Source organism: Oryza glaberrima, chromosome 10, assembly GCF_000147395.1.
Source record: "Oryza glaberrima chromosome 10, OglaRS2, whole genome shotgun sequence".
In the NCBI taxonomy this organism is placed as follows: domain Eukaryota; kingdom Viridiplantae; phylum Streptophyta; class Magnoliopsida; order Poales; family Poaceae; genus Oryza; species Oryza glaberrima.
Window position 1 is genome coordinate 21009900 of NC_068335.1, and position 22234 is coordinate 21032133.

Consider the following 22234-nt stretch of genomic DNA (forward strand, 5'->3'; position numbering starts at 1 on the left):
GCCACCAATTCTGTCACTGATCTGCCTGCCAGCAACCAAAAAAGCAGCTCTCCTTTCGCCTGCATATGCTGTACAAAAGCCCCCCGTCAGAGATTGCAGCTCATCTAAAACATGCAATGTTCAGTGCACATCGTCGACAGAGCAAGACAGCAACAGCCTCACGTTCTTGGACGAAGCTAGCTAGCTATTGCAATGAACAGATACAAACTTTTTTCAGGAAATCATGCGGAGGAACGCCAAATTTTACTCAGAGAGATGGAGATATGATAGTAGTAGTAATCTGCTTCAAAAATTCAGGTGATTTTCAAGAGAGTTCGATGCTGCTGCTGCTGCTGGGCTAATGCTGTCCGTCCACTACTAGTTGCCGGCCATCCTAATGTGTACTGGATCGCACATTGGAAGGTGAAGGATTAACAACGTTTTTTTGGCTAAGCTACCTGTTGCTGTCCAAATTATCAGGGGAATCCCATGCCCAAAACCCAAACAAAATATGCCATTCCATATGCCAATGCAATGCACACACACACACACCAACCCAATCTCAAGGAAGAACAAGAACAAGAACCCGGTGATGTTGACTCCCACATCTCTGGGCCGCCTCGCCTTCCGCCCAACATGTCCTCCCACCCGGCCCATCTAAAAAACCCCATCCGGTGCTTTGAAAAAGTCAACGCGAGGTGGGCCCCGCCGGACAGCACGAGTACAGGCCGGAGGCAGCTGAGCCTGACGCGGTGACGGACACGTGGGGACCACCCGCCCGGCCCAGCCCAGCCGCTGCCATGTGGGGCCCACAGGGGATGGATGGAAGGCGCGCGGAAGCGTTAGGCACAAGGGGGGGTTCGCATAAAGGCGAAGGCGAAGAGGCCAACTCGGCGGCCGGATTCGGACGCCGCGTGGGGGGAGGAGGAGGAAGACGGCGACCCTCGCCGCGAATAAACAATTACAAATGGTGGCCGCCACCGCATCCACCACCACCGCGAGGACGACGAGGAGCATCACCACGCGTACTCTGCCTCCTACCACCTAGCTAGGAGCTAACTAGGTCGTCGGTGCTCGAGATCGGGGGAGGGAGGCGCGATGCGGGCCAGGGAGATGCACCCGCTGTGCTGCCTCGTCGCCGACTGCGCGTTGGGTGGAGGCGGCGGAGGGGGAGGTGGTGAGGGGGGAGGAGGAGACTGCTCGCCGACGAAGGCGGCGGTGGGGGGAGAGGAGGAGGTGGTGGCGGTGGCGGGGGTGCTGTACAAGTGGACCAACATCGGGAAGGGGTGGCGGCCGCGGTGGTTCGCGATCCGGGGCGGCGTCCTGGCCTACTCCAAGATCCGCCGCCGCGTCGCCGCCGAGCCGCCTCCCGAGGCCGCCGCCGCCGCCGCAGCCAAAGGCGTCAGGCTCATCGGCGTGCCACGCGGCGGCGTCGGGGACCAGCCCATCGGATTCGTCCCTCTCAAGGTGACGCGCCTCCTCTCGCATTTTGTTTTTGTGTTCCGTCTATTTCGATCGATCTCGAGCCCCTACTGCTTACGATCGACGAAATTAAATCGCTCGTTCAATTCAATTCAACTGCACGCATTTCATCACCTGATCTGTTTACCGGTAGTAGAGCACCAATTTCTCCAGCCAAATTTTAGTTGCGCATTTGCTTCCGCGAATCAAATATCTCCCACGAGTTTGGTGCGCCGGTTTCCGCGCACAGATCGGAACAGTCCAGTCCAACCGATGCTGCATCTCGCAAAGCCCGACGCGGCGTGGCCGCGCCACGAGCCGTACGTTCGCCAAGATCTACGGCCGAGATCGCTAGCAAGCAACAGCAGCAGCATCACATCCACACTGGTAGTAGTAGCATAGTACAATGGCTGCTGCTGCTGCTGCCTAACGCTTGTCGGATAAAGAGATGCCTTGCTTGGATCGGAGCTGGAGCAGCTGGGAGCTGGCATTTCTCAAGCGCAAGCAAAGCTCACTCACTGTGAAAGAGCAGTCTTCGCATCGACTTTTAGCGAGCTACAGTGGCGATCTTTGTCATGGCGTGCTCAGGGGAAGGAGAGGATTAGGGCACGGGAACGACCGGATCACCAGCTGGACTTTGTTCAGAAAGGATTGATGGCATGGCGCCTCCACTTGGATGGCATTGCATGTCCGTGAGTTGTTGGGAATGTAAGGTGGTACGGACCACACTGTCTATAGCCATTTATATGGCCTGGGATCTTCCTCTTGGCTCCTGCTTCAGTCAGCGGGCTTTATGTTCGCTTGTCTTTTAGGCATCTGTTTTTTTTTACAGTGCTCAGTTATGGGTTTTTTACAATGCAGGAGACTGTCGAGATTTAAGTGTACTGCTATAGGTTTGTAAAAAATCTATTTCTGGGATAGTGGATTGCCAGCACAGACGAATACTAGATGTGCATTTGATGAAGAGATTGCATTTTGGTGTACTGTTGCTACTCTGGTTGCTGATTCTGTAATTCTTTTGAATTGTTTGTAGATCTCATCATTTAGCGAAAGTAAATCGGATGATAAACGGTTCTACATCATTACCCCAACCAAGACGCTTCAGCTGAGGACTGGCTCTGCTAAGGACCGTGTGGCTTGGATTGAAGCACTTGTTTCTGCGAGGAGTGAATATTCTCTTAACGGGGGTGTACCGTGTGACCAGAATGAGGGATCATTTTCCACTGAAAAGCTTAGGAATCGCTTGCATGCTGAAGGTGTTGGTGAGGCAACTATTAAAGACTGTGAACAGATCATTCACTCAGAATTTTCACAGTATCACACTCAGATGAAGCAACGGTGTGAAGACTATTTAAACTTCATTGGCAGTCTTCCAAGGGAACTTGAGGTAATTCGTTCTTGGAGCTCATTTAGTGATTTATATAAGCAACTCATTAAGTTCCCATTTCTGATAGTAATTCTGAATATATTCCAATTTAATGGGATTAATATACGATATCACTAAAATAATAGATAGGTTGTTAGGACTTTTGAATCTAGCCTGAAAGTCAAGTAATAAATTGATTGTATGTTATCTGGTGGTCTGAAACTGTCTGCTGATTGTATTATGTTCTTTTAGGTAGTTAATTCGGGAGATGCATCTGCTATTGAGAAGCCACAGTCGGAGTTGTTCAAACATGACTGTTCCAGCTCTGGAAAATGTAGTGGTACTTGATTTTATTTTAGTTGTCCTGTTTTCTTTTGACTGTTTTGATTAGCATTATATCAGATGCTCCATGTGCATGAAATGGTGTTGGTTGCACTTTCCAAGCATATTTATATTGCTTTACTTGTCTATATCTGGTCCTGGTACATCATTGCACTTTATGTTATTCTCCTTGGATTAATCTGAAAATGAAAGGATGGAAACATCTTGAAATAAACCACTTCCTTTAGTTCTGTGTTGCCGCATTTTGCCCACAACTACATGCTCCTTTTTGTGTTCTTGTTTCACGAGAGGTTTGAAACATGGCTATTTTCTGATATTTTTATTTTTATTATATCAGAGTACAGCAACACTGAATCTTCTGATGATGCTGGCAAACAAGAGGTAGGGCAGTTGTCAGATGAGGATGAGTTTCATTTCTATGATACAAGGCAAAGTTTCAGTGACACTGCTGCAAGTCCTGACTTGAAAATGAGATGTTCAAATAGTGGGAGTGGAGCTCACAAGTTTGGTGAATTACTAGCTATCGACAAGACGGATGAATACTTATTGTCATCTTCAAAACGCCGTTCAGAGTTACCCGTACCAATAGAAAAGGAGAAAGGTGTTAGCCTTTGGTCAATGATCAAAGATAATGTTGGCAAGGATCTTACAAGAGTCTGTCTTCCTGTTTACTTTAATGAACCATTGTCTTCTCTTCAAAAGTGCTTTGAAGATTTGGAGTATTCCAATTTACTGGATCATGCATATGAATATGGTTCAAGGGTATGCTTATTTCTATAACTTCCACCTTTATTGTGAAATAAACTGCTAGATATTATATCATTCTGTATATCACAATTGAGGAGCATAAACTTTGTCGTACTAAAAAACCCACGAAATTGCTGTATCAGTATTCTGGTGCAGTTAATTAACCTCAATTTATTCAACTGTGTTGAGTTGATACTCATATCTTAATTTGCATATACATCAGGGAAACGGGCTGATGAGAATTCTTTATGTTGCTGCATTTGCTGTCTCTGGATATGCTTCCACGGATTCTCGCCCCTGCAAACCTTTCAATCCATTGTTGGGGGAAACATACGAAGCTGATTATCCTGAAAAAGGGATCCGTTTCTTCTCTGAAAAGGTCAGTTTGGCATCCAGCCCATTCATGTTCAGGTTAGAATTTGTTGCCATTTAGTCTAGCACTGTCAAATTCTTCTGTAAATAACCGGGAGATACGCAATGTGAAGTTTGAAAGCATAAAAGTGGCAGACACTGTTCTGATGCCAGGCACATTAATATTCTTCTCTACATTTCACACAACATATGAGTTAATTTGTTAGTTTATTCTTGTCACCAGGTTAGTCATCATCCGATGGTCATGGCATGCCATTGTGAAGGGAAAGGTTGGAAATTTTGGGGTGACAGCAATCTAAAGAGCAAATTTTGGGGGCAGTCCATTCAACTCGATCCTAGCGGTGTGCTAACTCTACAGTTTGATGATGGAGAAACTTTCCAGTGGAGTAAGGTACAAATTCTTCACTGGAGGCAAAACTCTTATGCATATTTTCTCTCCATTTTTTCCATTATGTTTGTGCATGCTCGGTCTAGAGATCTGGAGAAGGTGTTGGATATCCTTTTGTCAATAAACACCTATCATTTATTTATTTTGCCATGGCAGGTTACGACAACAATTAATAACCTTATCATTGGCCGAGTCTATTGCCATCACCATGGCACGATGAACATAAGTGGAAACAGGCAATATTCATGTAAGCTGACTTTCAAAGAGCAATCCTTCCTCGATCGTAATCCTCGCCAGGTATGATGAACAATTTTCCATCCAGGTTCTTGTTTCTTTCATCTTCCTGTAGAGGTTACTAAAATGTATGGTCGTATGAAAGGTTCAAGGACTTGTTACGGATGCTAATGGGACCAAAGTTGCATTCTTGATGGGAAAGTGGGACGAGAGCATGTCTTGCATCATTGGTGATGATGCTTCTAAAGTGAACTCCCGTAATGCAAATCAGAGTACGGGTGCCACTTTATTGTGGGAGAAAAATGTGCCTCCAGCCAATCCCACTCGATATAACCTGTCATCATTTGCAATCACTTTGAACGAGCTGACACCAGGTCTTAAGGTATGCGCAAAGCATATAATTCGCCTATTGTTAGTTTTTTGTAGTGCAAAGCCTAACGTACTATTTGATGATTTGTTAAGGAGAAGCTTCCACCAACGGATTCAAGACTCAGGCCAGATCAGCGGCATCTAGAGAATGGGGAGTACGAGAAGGCTAACTCTGAAAAATTGCGCCTGGAGACGAGGCAGAGGATGGTAAGTATTCTTGTTCTAAAAATTTCCTTATTTTTTTTTATCACAGTTTTTAAATTCTTACCTGCTTCACTGTACTCGTACATCGAACTACACTGAATTTTATGGTCTTTTATCACTGCACTTTTATATATGTCCACCATCTGATGGGAGTGAATCACTGCCCCGGAGAATCTTGATTCTCGTTACAAAGTGCAGCCAGAACACCTATTTCCTTCATGGAAAAATGCAGTTATTATCTGCTCTAACTGCAGCGGTTATCTCTTCCTCTACAGGCAAGGAAGATGCAGGAGAGTGGTTGGAAGCCAAGATGGTTCCAAAGGGACACAGAGGATGGAACATTCCGTTATGTCGGAGGTTACTGGGAGGCAAGGGAGCAGAGGAAATGGGTTGGTTGCAATGACATATTCGGCAATAATGTGTCCACTCTTTGCACCAGCGCAAGTATATAGAGAAACTTCTGTTTAGTAGTCGTTGACACCCCATTAATTATTGAAGACGGTACATAGTTGATCGGCTGCTCCCGTTGCTACCATGCAAACAAGAGCTAACATGCTCTCCTCTTGTCATATAGAAACACTGGGACATTTATGTGGATACTGGGATACTTAACTGTGAGGCCTGCTAGCTAACAATGTTGTTATTACTCTCAGTGATATCCATTTTTTCAATCTTTGTACTGTTCCACAGAGATACTGAGTTATATACTTGGTTCCTAATTGTAATTGATCATGTAAGCTTCTATGCTCATGGTCATGGATAATGGACGTTCATCTTTCTTTTTTGACCTCTGTGCCAAGCCAGGCGAGTAATCTTGTCCTGTATAGAAATGCCAAATTAATATATTCAATTTCCTATTACGATTTACGAATATCAAAATGCTCAGATTAATTAAGATGCTAATACATTGATATTTACGGGTTTTTTTTCTTCATGCTTAATATAGACGGGATCGTGTGTAGGGGATGGATCCAACATCAAGCTAGAGGGGTTTGTCTTCCTTCTCCAGCCGTCCCTACCCTTCTTCCTCCTCTTCTTATTACACAAATCGATATAACAGAATATGTAATAACTCTTTGCTCCCTCTTAGGAAAATCTTAAGTAAATTAAAGGACTTATGCAATACTAATCTACTTCGTATAGCACATCTCACAACACTAGTCCAAACTATTAATATGTTTTAAAACTTATAAATATTTTTATAAATTACACAATATTTTATATATTATTGTCGTTATCTCTAGATACGGACAAAGTTGGAGGATAGACGGGAAAGTACGAATTCCCGCCTATCCTGAGAGTGAGCTCAAAAGACAAATGCCAAAAGTGAGTAAAAGTATTTTTCTCTATTGATATGCTCCTTGTTAAAGGATCTTGGTTGGCTTAAATAGTACTCAGCCGTGTACTCAAGATTTACAAGTTTGCCATTGCAGGATTACATGAAGTTATCATATTACCCTTAGGGGGCATATTGGTACATTTCAGTCGTCTCGACATCTGGTGCCAGCTGGTGAGAGCAGTTGAGGTGGTCCCCATAACACTTCCCTAAAATACATTATTTGTTCGATGGTACTTTCCCTTAACTTTGATTGCCCGAGTCGAACATCTGTGCTTGGACTCGAACAAGCTCTCCCACCTTTTGGCTCCTCGTCACTTCATTTGCTTTAGCCAATGAACCTGCTCAAATACAATGTCACTAGTGATGTTAGGTCAAGCCAAGCTGTCACGCCCCGAACTAGTCCCGAGCGGAACTAGCCCGTGACGCTCCAAATTAACCTGTTAATTGATACCAGTCCCAGGAAACAGTGCTGGTATAACAGGAAGACAGAATATCACAGCAACAGAGGTCTCTTTATTATAGAGTAGGGGTACAGTCATGTTGGGCTGCGGACAGATCCCGAGCTCACAACTGCATTACAAAAGGAACGCGGAAGCCAAGACTTGGACCACACATCACAGGCGCGACTTGGGAACTAGGCCGAAACCCTAAAACTCATCGTAGCCGGCTTGCTCCTGAAGGAACTCCTCGTCAGCGGGATCCGCTTCATCTTCTTCAGCAACTGGGGGGGGGGAATAATTTATAAGGAGCAAGGGTGAGTACGAGAGTACTCAGCAAGCCGTGGGAAATAAGTGTTTAATGCAGGCTTCAAAGAAGGGCTGTTGTTTTTGCAATTGATTTTATTTGAACTCTTTCCTGAAACAACTAAGTGAGTGCTTCTCAAACGATACGGATGAGAAAGTGCGTCTCGTCCGGTCGGAGTTTGTGCAATGTATCAGTCTTTTGAATTGATCAAGATTGGCACCCGGCCAATAGCTTTCAAACGGCCACCCGGGCCTGGCTGGTCCCATCAGCCGCAGATTTTCCAAACATCAAACCCGTTTCACAACAGCAAAATTTCACAAGGCAGTAGTCAAACAAAACTACGCTAGGAATCACCTCACATCCGCCCATGACCGTGGGCACGGCTGTTCGGACAGTTTAATAACCTCTGCAGAGGGGGTACACTTTACCCACACGACATTACTAACCCGGATCATCCAGCCCGTGCAGAACGGCCACGACTAGAGACCTTAAGGCTTTCATGACAAGGCATTTCGAAAGCCGACACAGGTTCGCCATATGCCAACGAGAGGGGTCCCAGACCAACACCAGATTAGGTCCCAGACCATACTGTGCCAGGAAGCCCAGGGGTCCTCCCCGACACCACCCCGGCGAATCCACATGTCTCTTGGCATCAAGGCTCCCCCGATTGGCTAATTACTCAGCCAGGGGTGTCCCATTCCACCCATGTGGTCGTACTTGTCTTATGTTCGGATGAAATTCCAAGGAAACGGTCCTTAAGTGCAAGAGCGGGAAACCGTACTCCCGGTACGTTCCCCGGTCCGCGGTTTTGGAAATTCATTTAGTTCGCAAGCACCGACCCAGGTGTCGGGTTTTCCAAGTCTTTTGTAAAAATCCAAGTTTTACCCAAGAACTTACTCAGATTTTAAGTTTGAAGGCGACCGTCGATACTCGCACAGAGTGCACGAATATCGAGGCGCAACTAGGTGGTTTCAAGGGAACATGGTATAACAATTAACAGTGGAAGGATCAGATGCAACAAGTTGGGTAGGCCCACCGGTCTGCCTTGCAGACGGGGCAAACAGATCAAGTGCAATCCTATCAATGCATAATATTTTGCAAGCAAATTAATTAAGTTCAAATATAGGCTCAAGATGTTCAAAGGTGGCTTGCCTTGCTCGAGATCTGGAGCTTGATCCTCGAAATCCTCGCACTGCGGATCTTCGGGCTCCGACACTACACGCGAAACGGGGCAACTCAACAAACGGCAAAGATAAATCCCTATTATTGACCTCTAAGCGTGCCATTAGATAGATCTCGAGATTTGAGGAATTTTGGAAGTTGAACGGAGTCAAACGGACTTACGGTTGGGAAGATATTGAATTTCTAAGATTATTGGATTTTTGGTCTAAAGGAAAAGGATTTATTTAAACCCTTTTGAAAAAGAAAAGAAAAGAAAAAGAAAGAGGGAGGGAAATTAGACTTCCCTCGGGCGGCTAGGGCGCGGCCCGAGAGAAAGGGGCGGCTCGGCCGAGCTTAATGGGCCGGCCGGCCCAAGAAGGCGGCCCATGGCGCGCGCGAGCGGGGAGGGGAGAGAAAGAGCCGGTGGGCCGGGTCCATTCCGCGTGGTCCCGAGTGGGACCCGCTTGTCGGCGGCTCGGCCCACCGTGAGCGAGGTGCACGCGGGCGTGCTAGGGTTTGGGGAGGGGGGCGCGGCGCATGCGCGCGGTTCGCGGAGGACGCGGTGCGGCGGGCCCACGCGCAGCCTCACGGCTCGCGGTGGACCGCGCGCGCGAGGGGGGGGCGGAGGGAAGCGGCGGACCGGGGTCTGCTTGACCCGGTCGCGGCCGAGGTGGCGCCGACGTGGCGCCTACGTGGCTGCCACGCGGGCCGGCGGGAGGTAGACGACGACGTCGGCCGAAACGGACGGCGGGCGGCGGCGGCGAGCGGCGGAGCGAACCACGGCGATACAGGCGAAAGCGAGCACACCGGGAGGTTGCACGGGACGAGAGGAGACGAGCCAACGGCTCGGATTCGCCGGGGGATGCTCGACGGCGGCGGATTGCGGCGGCGGCAACCGGCGGCAGGAGAAGGGGGAAACGGCGATGAGGTCACGAGGGGTCGATTCCCGGCGGTGAGAGCATCTACGCGGCTACGGGAATCCGTTGCTAGCGACGGATTGGGCGGAGCTACGCCGAGCGAGGCCGGCGACGAGCGGCGCTTCCGAGCTCGGGCGGCGACGGCGGCGAGCACACGGCGGGCGGCGGCAACGGTCGGGGCGGCGCCAGCTAGCTACGGGGAGGCTACTCGTGCTACTACCCGAGTCTAAGGGGAGGAGATGGAACGAGGAGGGAGAACGGAGGGCGACACTACCGTGCGGGGTGAAGGGGCGCAGTGACGAGAGGCCGACGGCACGGGAGCGATCTCTCCGGCCTCGGGCCGGGGAAGAGGAAGGAGAGGGTGCGCCCGGAGTTCCCTTCCGTGTCCTCGCTCGTGCCGGCTCCTCCGACACGCGCGACGGCGAACGGAGCACGGGAGGCGGCGACAATGGAGTGGAGACGTTGGGACAAAACGAGAAGAGAAAGGGAGGGAGGGCACCTGGGCTTTAAAGGGCGGCAATGACGGTTTGGAAACCGACCTTGGGCGGTCAAGGCGCGAGCTGGCGCTCGGCGCTCGCAGCCAAAACGGCGACAGAGGGGGGGGGGGAGAATGACGCCGGCGATGGGAGGAAAAGGGAGAAAGGGAGAGGGAAAGGAGGCTTGCCTCCTTTCCATTTCGGGAAAAGGAGGAGGGAGAGAGGGCGACGCGGCAGAGAGGGCGGAGGGCTCTGCCTCCGGCCCTTGGAGGCTAGCTCGCGGAGTGGCGGGGCCGGGTTGTGACGACGGCGATGACGGCGGACCGGCTTGGAGCGGAGCGGCGACACGGGCGGCAGGCGCGGGCAGGCGCGGGCAGAGCCTGACGGCGGCGGCGACCAGGCGGTCGGCCACCACGGCGCGCGCGCGCGGGGAGCCGCGGCTATTTGGGCGGCGTCGGCGGGAACGGCAGCGGGAGCAGGAGGGAGGGCTCGGCGCGGCTCGCGCGCTCGCGCGAGCAGCGCTCGGGCAGAGCGGGGGAGAGGGAGAGAGAGAGAGAGAGAGAGAGAGAGAGAGCGAGCCGGGGAGGGAGGGGGAGATGGGCCGAGAGGGATTCGGCCCATCGAACCCTAGGGAGGCAAAATAGACTTTTGCGGAGGGATTTGATTTGGGAAGGATTTGGATTCGGGATTGAACTCGACGATGGATCGGGGACTTGAGACCTGAGATGGCACGGGCACTAGACAACAAGCAAAGAAACGGATTTCGCAAATAGGATTTTTAAGAGCTAGTTTTCCCGCTAGGCGCCAAGACGGAACGGGCGCTACACAAGCAAACTTACTCGAACACATTTTCCTTGGAACAAGCGCTCTTAGGCAAATGCAAATTCCTGGTCAGAAGCTGATGCAAATGGGAATTTTATTCGAGCAAATAGTCGCTCGAATCCAATTTCCTCGCTACCCATGTTTTCGGCCGAGCATGGGGATGGTGTTCACCCCCGCTACAACAATTATAATATTAATTAGACATTTATTTATTTGTTTGTATTAGAAATTTAGGTGGTTTTCATGTTCCGAGGAATATTTGTTTCTATATTGGTGTCCGGTCGTATTCTATCTTTATTTGTATTCGAGATAACTTTTATTTGTTTTCGTATCTGAGCTATTCGTATTTGTTTTTTATATCCGATAAAAATACGAAAACAAATATGAGATATACGTATTATTCGTCCTCATCCTCTCCATTTTCATCATTATCTAATGTGCCCTCGCTGCTACCGTTGCCTAGCTAGTTCATCTAGGCTGCTTTCGTTTGTGACGGTTGGGAACATTCCCCTCCGGCACGGAAAACGAAGCAGTTCATTAGCGCGTGATTAATTAAGTATTAGTTAAAAAACTTGAAAATGGATTAATTTGATTTTTAAATCATCTTTTCTATAATTTTTTTTAAAAAATAGACAGATTGTTTATTAGTTTAAAAAATATGTACGCAGAAAACGAAAGAGGGGAGCAGGAACTCTAAGGGCCGTTTTGGTTTGATACCAAAAACACACCCTACCAATTTATTGGCAAATTGAATAGTATGTGTGTTATTTTGGATTGAAGCCAAATATTTGGTAGTGCTCTTATACTATTTGGTCATTTTCTAGAAGTTTCTTCACTATACTATGAGAATTTGACTTTATATTGGTAGCAATCCAAATGGTAACCAAATAATTTTACCCTACCAATATTTTAGTAGTGCCAAATTTTGCTTAGACTTTGGCACTACCAATAAATTGGTAGGGTAGAGAACCAAACAAGCCCTAAGAAACGGAATCAGCCCTAATCAATCATATTTTCCTTTCTCGTGGGGTCTCTAATCATCTTCCTTTGGGATAGTGGTTGAGTAGCGGTTATCATGTAGTCGAGTCAGGTTAGGCCAAATCACACGTCGACCTTTGCGTACGTGTTGGGCCTCACCTATGATAGAGTGGGCCGTGCTCAGCTTTCATTTGGGCCGCCTCGATCGGCTACTTTGGTTTAGCTGAGCCGGTCAAGTGGGTTCGGGGTTTTCTTCTCCGAACCCTTAAATTTTTGGGTTTGTTGGAACCATGCCACCCTAATTTTGTAAAATTTGAGATATGCCACCCGTATCTCAATGATATATAGAACCCACATGAGTCAATGACATGTGGGTCAGGGTGGCATATCACAAATTTTATAAAATTTGTGTGGCATGGTTCAAATTTTCCCTAAATTTTTCTCTTCTTTCGTTGGCAGCATGCAGATGAGCTGCCGATCGAGCCACCTTGGAGGCTTCCAGACAGTTCGATCGAGCCGCCCTTAGCTCATGAACCTCTCGTAACAATATTTATTAATGCCACTAAAACTGATCGATATATGATCTCTTTGCCTTTTGCTTGCTTTAATTCCAAGTGCCTCGTGATCTTCGTGATACTTACAAGAAGATCGATGAGGTGTGATCTTTCACTTCGCTTCCCGTGTTCCTCGTGATACATGATATGAGGCGTGATATATTTGTAAATAAAAAATAATTTATAAATAAAATTTTTATATACGTGTTCTAGCGACCTAAAAACACAGGATGAAAAATAAACTTCGTTGAAAAAAAAAACCTAAAATCAACTTTAAATTTAATGTTAAAAATTTAAATTTTAGCTGATAAATATAAGTATAAACGGAAAGACGAGGCAGGAGGATCGAGAGGATGATGATGAGTCCTGGAGAGAGCACTACGTCCATCGATCGAGATCGCTTGCTTGCCATTGCATGGCGTCGTCGCCGGTCGATCGAACAAATGGACCAATCAAACATAAAGAGCAGCAGCTAACACTGTTCCATATCAAAGGAAATCATGACCCACTGATTCAATCAATTTATGTGGAGTATACAGTACACACACATTTCTCATATGAACAAAAACTTTTTTGTGTTTAATTTATTGATCAGATTGAGAGGTGCGCCCGCACCTCGCATATGCAGGAATTTCCTCCTGCCCTGCACACTATCAGTATAAAAGACGTATAAACATATACAGCAGTAATACACTTTGTGGCAAATTATACATTGCCGTATAAATCTCCCCCTTCCCTACGTACGTATATATCTTCCTTCTACATACACCCCACGTACGTACACATTAATTAACTCCACGTAGTTATTACGTAGTTGGTTAATTAATTAATTATACGTGCGATGAGAATACACCCAAATTATACCCGGCGAAATACGTCGAATACAATACACGAAGAAGAAGAAGAAGAAGAAGAAGAAGAAGAAAAATTCAAAATACAAGAAAAGAAAAAACCAAAGTTATTACAAGGACGACGTACATACACGACGCGTGCAGCTAACTGGTAGCTAGCTTGCGTATGTCATGCTGACGCATCGATCGGTCACTATTAGTGGCCGACGGCGATGGTCTCCTCGTCGGCGAGCTCGATGCCGGCGTCGGCGAGGCGCTTCTCCTTGTAGACGTACCCCCTGGCGGCGACGGTGAAGAGGACGAGGTTGATGGCGCTGATGACGGCGAGCAGCCAGTAGAAGTAGTCGAGCCTGCCGTCGTCGAGGTTGTCGGCGAGCCAGCCGCCGCCGCGGGCGCCATGGCCGGTGACCTTGTGGACGATGGTGACGAGCAGCGTGCTGAAGAAGAAGCCGATGGCGCAGGTGCTGAGGAAGAGGCCCGTGCTCATGGTCTTCATCCCCTTGGGGCACTCGCGGAGGAAGAAGTCGAGCTGGCCCATGTAGGTGAACGCCTCGCCGGCGCCGACGAGGAGGAACTGCGGCATGAGGAGGAACACCGTGGGCGCGGCGGCGGCGGCGGAGGCGGAGGCGGTGGCGCGGTGGCGCTCGACGGCGGCGGCGACGGCCATGCCGGCGATGGAGAGGGAGAGGCCCACGAAGACGCGCTGGAGCGGGGTGAGGCCGTGCGGGTTGGCCGTGGCGCGGCGCGCGACGGGGACGACGAGGCGGTCGTAGAAGGGGACGGTGAGGAGGATGGAGGCGATGAGGAAGACGGTGAGGGAGCCCGCCGGGATGAGGAAGCCGCCGGCGAGGCGGCGGTCCATGAGCTCGGCCTGCGCGACGGCGAAGGTGGTCATCTGGGCGTGGATGGTCCAGAACATGATGGTGGTCGCCCAGATGGGGAGCATCCGCACCACCTGCTTCACCTCCTCCACGTCCGTCCTCGTGCACAGCCTCCACTTGCTCGCCGTCGCCGGCGACTCCGCCGCCGACCTGTCGATGATCGCCGCATGGTCCAGGAACCTGCACCCATATTACAAACCAAACACGTCAATGATTATTACCTTGGTGGTTCTAACGGTCAAAAATAAGTAATTTTCTTGTGGTGTTTCTTGGCAGCCAAAGTAAGATATATTCTTATCGGTCCAAACCGACAAAGTTATATTTCTTGGCGTGTCGAAAGTTCGTAATATTTTTAATTTGCTTAGCGGTCCGACTAACAAAAAGATATTCTCTTATGGTTAGCAGCCAACAAATATGAATATCCCTAGACGGCCGATGGAATAATGAATTTTGGCGGTTTTCATGCTATACTTGATGGTTTTTGACCACTAAAAAAATTACGGATTCTTGTAGTGCTACTTCAGATCATCAGGTGACATCAACTAGATTATAGATTATTCTCATCTTGTCATGTTATTTTTCCAAAGGCAGAAATGGATAATCAAATATTAAAAACCTAAAAAATGCATTTAAATTTTGAGATGAGTTAGAATTGTGTTAGCTAAGATAAACCACACAATGTTTATTCATGGATGCGGATTCTTCGACTTAAGTTACTTAATGTTGAGTCGCTGACATATAAATTTACTTTGCTACAGTCTCATACATTAGTGATCTAACAGTTTTTTTTTCTTTTGCGGGAAGATCTAATAGTCACTGGACTTAAGTAAGAGGAAGGTATAGTAGGCGCGTGCAAACAAGGGAGCAGCCATGCGCACGTAGCAGCGCGGTAGCTACCGCCACCGCAAGATCCAAGTCTTAGTAGCGGCCGGTGTGTCGTACGTACGTTGCATCACGCAGACGCAAAGAGCTAGATGAGGGTTTTTTTTTTTTTCTTTTTTTTTTGCGGGGAGAGCTAGATGAGTTGAGATAGGCAAGAGGGAGAAGTTCCAAGCAGCTGATCAATCACACGCACACGGGCGTGCGTGCGTATGCAGCGCCGCGTCGCATGTGATATTTGTCACGCGAGATGCTGCCGCGACCCGTGACCAAGGCAGGTTCAGGTTCAGGGCTTGCTAGTTTCCACTGCAGAAAGGAGGAATTTGTTGGGAGAATAGCTGAAGCTATCGGTCACTGGGTCGCGGCACATGCAAATGCATCTTCGTGTTTGTACATGTACTGGCTAATAAGCCACTGTGTTATGTCACTATGTGGAGGAGGAGGTGCTACCTCGCCCAGTGCTCATCTTCACTTAGCAACTCCTACTCTGCTTTGGTTTTGATTCTGTGTGACTCGTCCATCGTATCATGCTAGAATCAATCTTGCCTCTGCCGACTTTGTTAATGTTCAGGGTCAAAGGGCCTTTGCTTTCTGCACGTACTCCACTTTAATTTACTTATGGGCATGTGTATGTCGACTCTAGCTATATACCTGGCAGATGGCTGCGACCATACGTCGTTGGGACTGGGCTACTTATTAGGCTTCCATTAGCTACCTAACTCTGGGTTATGATCTCCTATGTGTGTAGATCATTGCAGGATTTTCTGGGAGAAAAAAACTCCATATAAAAAGCTCATTTTGACTTTTTTTTTTGTTGAACTAGGGGCTTGAAAAAGTTCATTTTGACTTGTAAACAGAACGGTACTGTACTACTAGTACATTACAAGTCTTTTAATTTCTTCCGTAAATAAAGTTCATAGTCTCTGTTTATCCATGTACGTATACATGTACGTTCTCCTCTCCCGGACTTTCTGATTGCCAATGGTTTGATCGACCGATCGATGTCAGAGATATATAAGCAAGCAATGATCAAGCAGTAATAATGGTACTGCACGAACAAGTGGCGATGGGCTGTGTACATGTCTGGTGTCACTGTAGCCTAGTTCAATTTCCACAAAATTCCTCCGTTCTAAAAAAAACCCAAAAACCGTTTAATATAGAAGTCGGCACACTCGACTTGATTAGTATTGATCTACCTTACCAATTTCTTTCAAAATTTTTATGGTTTTTAGATGACATACAAAAACTAGGGAGGTAGGCTTTCCCATCTACGCATGTATGTATGTGTATGCGGTATATAATACTAAGTATGTACTTCCATTCCGGAGTAAGAACTACTGTTGGAAATGTCCTAAAAATAACTTGATTTGATCTACCTTAATGGTTTAGATATCTAGTAGTGCTGGTCCAAGTATATACACACCTACAGGCTTGCGAGACCGTATATCTATCTGTCTATATATGACAGTGAGTGGCTGGAGTGGTTTCAGCTGTCAAAATGAAGATGATTTTCTTAAGAGGGGTGTGGTTGCAAATGTCACAGCAACGGGCCAAACAGTGCGTGCCACCAATCATGAACTCCCTGAATATACTCGCTCCGTCTTATAACATAGCAATCTAATACATAATGAAACATATTCTAATACTATAAATCTGAACACATTCGTAGTAATAGTATATGTCTTGTTCTCTACTACTAGCTACTACTAAGTTGTTATGGGATGGAGGTAGAATATATATTATGAATATAATTTAATTTCATTCATTTTCCTACAACCTGGTATGCTATATATGCTAAATTAAAACTGACTACTAGTAGCACTATTACTAGATTTGTGTCAATGCGTGGCCCACATGAATGATGCATATGCATCTTGATCCTATATATAACTCGTTCAAATTAATTTCATCAAAATTCATCTGAACTTACCGGCTAGTTTTGTGTTGGGGTAATAATGTAAAAAAACTTTATCTGAATACTAAAGATGCAGAGTGGGTGGTGAACTTACCGGCACTCCTTGCTGTGTGGCAGCCTCTGCTTGCCCTTGACGTCATGGCCGGCGGCGGCGGCGTCGTCGACGTCGTAGAGCATGTCTGGGTCGGACGGCAGCGGCAGCGACCTCTTGCTCCAGGCGGCGGCGGTGACGGCGGCGACCTGGGTGAGGGGGCTCCCCACCAGCTTCTTGAACCTGTACCTCCTGGTCCCGGAGAGGAACACGGCGAGGCCGGCGAGGATGCCGGCGGCGCAGATGCCGTACCCCCACCGGCGTCCGACGTTGTCCTGCACGTACACCAGTACGGTGACGGCGAGCAGCGCGCCGAGGCTGACGAAGAAGTAGAACCAGTTGAAGAAGCGCATCATCTTCTTCCTCTCGCCGTCGACGTCGGACTCGTCGAACTGGTCGGAGCCGAAGCCGGAGACGCTGGACTTGAGCCCCCCCGTGCCCAGCGCCGTCAGGTAGAGCCCCAGGTAGAGCACCCCGAGCTGCGTCCCGTCCGCCGCCACGCACTCCGCGCTCGCCCCCTTCGGGTCGCCGCACGCCGGCGGCCGCAGCCCCGGCGCCGCCGTGGAGATCGTGAGTATCATCACGCCGGTGGCCTGGACGGCCTCGAAGATGGCGATGGTGAGGTAGCGGCCGAGGTAGGTGTCGGCGACGAAGCCGCCGAGGAGGCAGAGCATGAAGGAGGTGCCGATGAAGTTGGTGACCGTGTTGGCGGCGGCGGCATTGCCGAGGTGCATCGTCCCGGTCATGTACGGCACCAGGTTGACGGCGATGCCCAGCGTCGTCATCCGCTCGAACAGCTCCGCCCCGAGGATCATCGCCGCGCAGCCCCACCCGCCGGTGGCCGCCCTCCCCGCCGGCCTCCCCTTGTAGTCCCACGCGTCCGTCAGCGCCTTCCCCTCCGCCGCCGTCTCCGGCAACACCATCGCCATATCAACAACAACAAGCTCGAGCTCGAGACAGAGAGAGTAAGACGGCGGCGGCGGTGGTGGTGGTGGCCGGCGGCGATGGATGCTGTGATGAAGCCACCGTGTCCGAGTGGTGGCCTTATATAGGCGGAGAGCGGGGTGGTGCATCGGGATTCGTGCACCGGGTGGTAATTATAGGTGTGATTGATTAATTAAGGGAGTAATTAATTAAGAGAAATAGTATCAAGTGGTGTTATGTGGGGGAATCAGTATCTCCTCCAATTTTCTAATTCTTTCTCCCATGACTCTGGCACTCGTTAATTTAATCGCTCTCGAGCAATTATTGAGTACGACTCGTTAATTGGTAGGGTTAGTGGAGGATCAAATGCTGGATTAGGATTTACTACTTCTCCAGGATTTTCTTGACTAATTACAACACATGTGTGTGTTTGGTCAGAAAGTTGAGATGATGGCAGTTTCCCACAATGGACGGTTACAACGTTAATCTCAACTACCACAGTTTACACACTTGGAAAATTTGGAGAATACTTGTGGACAAACTGGATTTTGCAGTCAAGAGACGTTCTGAAACTAGGAGCAGATACAATTTTGATGGAACACAAGTGATCTTGACTACTGTGTATCAAGATATATAATTTTTTGACTGAAACTTTTTATGTGCAGGGAACAGTGTGTGGTATGATCAATGTGTGCTGCCCATTCTCTGAGGCTGTGATGTTTAGTAATTAGTAGTAGCATCTTGCAAAAAAGGTGAAGTGTTTGTAGGGAAAAGAGATGCGTGTGAATCTGAAAGATACTACTAACCCGCTTGGAGAAAAATATTCACTACATCAGATTCTGATTTGTCGTGTAACTAGGAGCCTCACAATTAGGTTCTCATGCATTTCAGCTTTTAGATCATTAATTTTGTTTTGATCATCCTCGTAAGTACATTAGTTCAGTTAAAACCACTGCCCGATCGATATATATTTGAAACTGGAAGGGCCCAAAATATGACAAAAATTCAGATTCTGATGAACAGATTAATTAGTCGGTAGCAACAACAATTTGAACCTGCATCTTTCTACCTCGCATTGAACGTATAGTGGTACTACGACGAGTGTACGGCCGGCGTATATTGAGAAGTATTTTCTTGAGATGAAGACACGAACAGAAATTCAGACTCAGACGATGCCCTTGTTTAGTTCTAAACTTTTTCTTTAAACTTACAGTTTTTCATCACATCAAAACTTTCCTATGCACACAAACTTCTAATTTTTCCATCGTATCATTCCAATTTCAACTAAAATTCTAATTTTAGCGCGAATTATACACACCCATCAATGTCGATTTCTCTGAAGGACAGCATCAGCTAGGCATGCAGCAAGCTATAGCTCTCTCATACAGCGACATGCGTTGACGTTAGCAGCTTTGTTGTGAAGCTGTGTATGATCAGCTCAATCGACTCCACCGTGGATGACTCTGAACCTGCCTCTCCTTATCTCTTTCCTGCTCCCTGCCTGTGATGTGCCGACCTAGCTAGTACTAGCTCTTGAGCTGTTTTACAGCTCTCTCCTTTAATTGTCTTACTAATATAGAGTTAAGGGGGCATGATTAAATTTAAGCAATTGATTAAGAGGTAAGTTTTGGCTCCATGTAAATATATAGCTAATTAACGAGGAAACCAGCTAAGCTAATCAAGATACCTTTCTATATCTAATTAATAACACTTTGGATTAGGATCCTCCGACATAAAGTTAGAGGAACATGATCGCTGACATATGGATCCCACCATCGACGGATCCACATATTAGTGACCATGTCATTTGGAAAGTTTTGTCAGAGGATTTTTCTCCTAACACCTCATATGTTTCATGACTCGGAAGTTCAATGTGTGTATGAACCAAATCTCATACGGTGTGATATGAAAGTTCTATGAGACAAATTTGATAAAAATAAACGTGTGCTAGAACACACCCACATGTACACGTACGAGTGTGGTGCGTACATCCAACTTGTACTCGAAAAAAAAAGTCTACATCATTATTTGCATTTTTCGCTCTTAAATTATTGAAAGAAAGTCTTCTTTTGGAAATGGACAAAGAATGTCAACTTCCTAGAGTAAAAAAGATGGAATTAATTGTATTATAATTCCTATCCTTTCAAATCTATCAGTATGAAAATTGGTGTCAAGTATAGAAGCAATAGGATTGTCTCTTACCCCCTTCAAGGTAAGATTCATGACAGTCGTCCCTCGTCAGATCAAAATAAATCAACAGTCCATTAGTCCTCATACAATGTGATCTACCTAAAAAAATCCTTAGTTTGTGGCTAACTTCCCCAAAACTAAGATAAAGGATAATTCGTAAAAACATTTAGTCATGAATTGTCCATTTCTACATTTTTTTTTACAAACAAACATCTGCATGTCCATTTCTACAATTTTTACTAGTTAGTTAAGAAGTAAACTAAACTGTCTTGGATAAGATCTGTCACCCTCTTTGATTCAAAGGAGCAAAGCTCCAAGTCAGCTGCTTGTGCTGAATTTTCATGCATGGCTCCACACAGTCTCTCTCAGATTCTTTGCAGATTCCACTCAATATTGTCTCACATGCATATAGATGTAAACATGATTTTACTCTACAATTTGGAGGGGCCTAGCTCAGAATACAGACACCAGAGCAGATCATGTTGGAGGACTTTATATGCTGGTCGATATGCTCGATCAGGTGCAGGCTATCCAGACAGGCAGCCTGCCAGAGTGTCTGTGGATCACCTCACTGATTGAGCTTGCATTTTGCCGCTAGCTACCTATGACCCATACTGCCTTAATTACACTTACATTGATAAAAACGTATGAGCACGTGTGAGAATTTCACAGCAATGACGTGCAGTGCATGTAGTACTACCTCTATCCCGTAATAAGTTTATTTTTAAGCTTCCTTCTTCATTTGTTCCCAAAAAAATTCATTTCTAAAGTAATCATTACATCAAAGTTTGTGAAATTGTAGAATGATTATACTAGGAGTATATAAAGTGAACAATACTTACATTGGGATTCGATAAAATAGTGGTATTATAATTTTTTTTGTATTTATATGTGTAGGATGAGTAAAAAATAAACTTATTTTAAGACGGAGGTAGTATATCAGTGGCGAAGCCACCACCCATCGACCGATCAGGCTCGTCAATAGAATTTTGATGTTAATATATAGTGATTGAAAATAACTTTTTCATACCAAATTAATACTTAACATAGTTTTATCTGGGCCCTAAAAATTTTCTGAATTTGCCACTGATTTAAACGAGTGGTAGCCAAAATTAGTTGCTAGCTGAAACTATATAAGCTGCTAATCAACTACTCTAGCTACTGATCACATGCTTGAATAGAAGGTAGATCCAGGAACATTTCACAGGTCCCCACAATAATAATATCATGTAACTGCTACCTATAGGACGATACTTCTGCCTACTGAACAGTGAACTTTTGAGCTTAATCGATGATGAGGAGTTTTAATTTACAGAAGGAAAATTCATAGGTCCCCACAATAATATCATGTTTGTTGGAAAAATTCACCTTTTTCTCGGTAGTCATCAATTCCAACTATCAGTTTCATTGGTATACATGGCGTTGACGACAAAACAAGGAGTTGACACTCTACATTTTGACGACAGATCAGCATCACTTGAAAAATGCACTTAAATTCAGATGTAAGTCGTCCCAACATAAAAATATTTTCTACCACTCCTTCCCATTGCTGCGTGCCTGACCGATTCTGCCGATGATTCTTCAACAGGACAAAATTTTAAGTTCTGAAAACGTCACACATTCACATTATTACTGAATATTTTTGTGCTTGTATATACAAATATATACAATAATACGAATACATATTCGAGTACGTAATTCTCAACACCTCTTCGAGATCCGTCAGGGTGCTCGCAGATTCGAGTTTCTCTCCCAGGGTAAATGCATCTTCGAGTTCTCTAGGGCTGTTTGCGACTTCGAGTTTAAATTTTTCTGTCGGAATTTATGTTGACATTTTCGAGCTCCGTCAGCTTGATTGACCACTATTTAATTCGTTTACATGTTCGAGTTTCTCTCTCAGGGTGCTCGCATTGTCGAGTTCCAGCCCCCCGGATTGTATCAAATGTTTATTATATATTAAGCAATTGGCAAATTGTAAGGTAGAACTGACAATACATCTGGCCAATGTGATGCAAATTGCAAAATTTTAAAAATTAATGTAATGCAAATT

The 22234-nt window shown here is 46.5% G+C and overlaps 2 protein-coding genes across 2 annotated transcripts; one reads left to right on the forward strand and one right to left on the reverse strand.

Annotated features, from left to right (window-relative positions):
• The first annotated feature begins 863 nt into the window (after positions 1 to 863).
• LOC127752550 (oxysterol-binding protein-related protein 1B-like) lies at positions 864 to 6305 on the forward strand. Its single transcript, XM_052277959.1, has 10 exons — positions 864 to 1446; positions 2474 to 2827; positions 3059 to 3146; positions 3486 to 3910; positions 4119 to 4274; positions 4491 to 4658; positions 4812 to 4952; positions 5035 to 5271; positions 5352 to 5465; positions 5738 to 6305. Exons 1-10 carry the CDS (start codon positions 1078 to 1080, stop codon positions 5912 to 5914), a joined length of 2229 nt encoding a protein of 742 aa, XP_052133919.1. The 5' UTR covers positions 864 to 1077; the 3' UTR covers positions 5915 to 6305.
• Positions 6306 to 13147: 6842 nt separating this feature from the next.
• On the reverse strand, positions 13148 to 18072 carry LOC127753151 (protein NRT1/ PTR FAMILY 6.3-like). The gene is made up of 2 exons (XM_052278619.1): positions 17074 to 18072; positions 13148 to 14365 (listed from the first exon to the last, which is right to left on the reverse strand). Exons 1-2 carry the CDS (start codon positions 17997 to 17999, stop codon positions 13501 to 13503), a joined length of 1791 nt encoding a protein of 596 aa, XP_052134579.1. The 5' UTR covers positions 18000 to 18072; the 3' UTR covers positions 13148 to 13500.
• Between the last annotated feature and the right edge of the window lie 4162 nt (positions 18073 to 22234).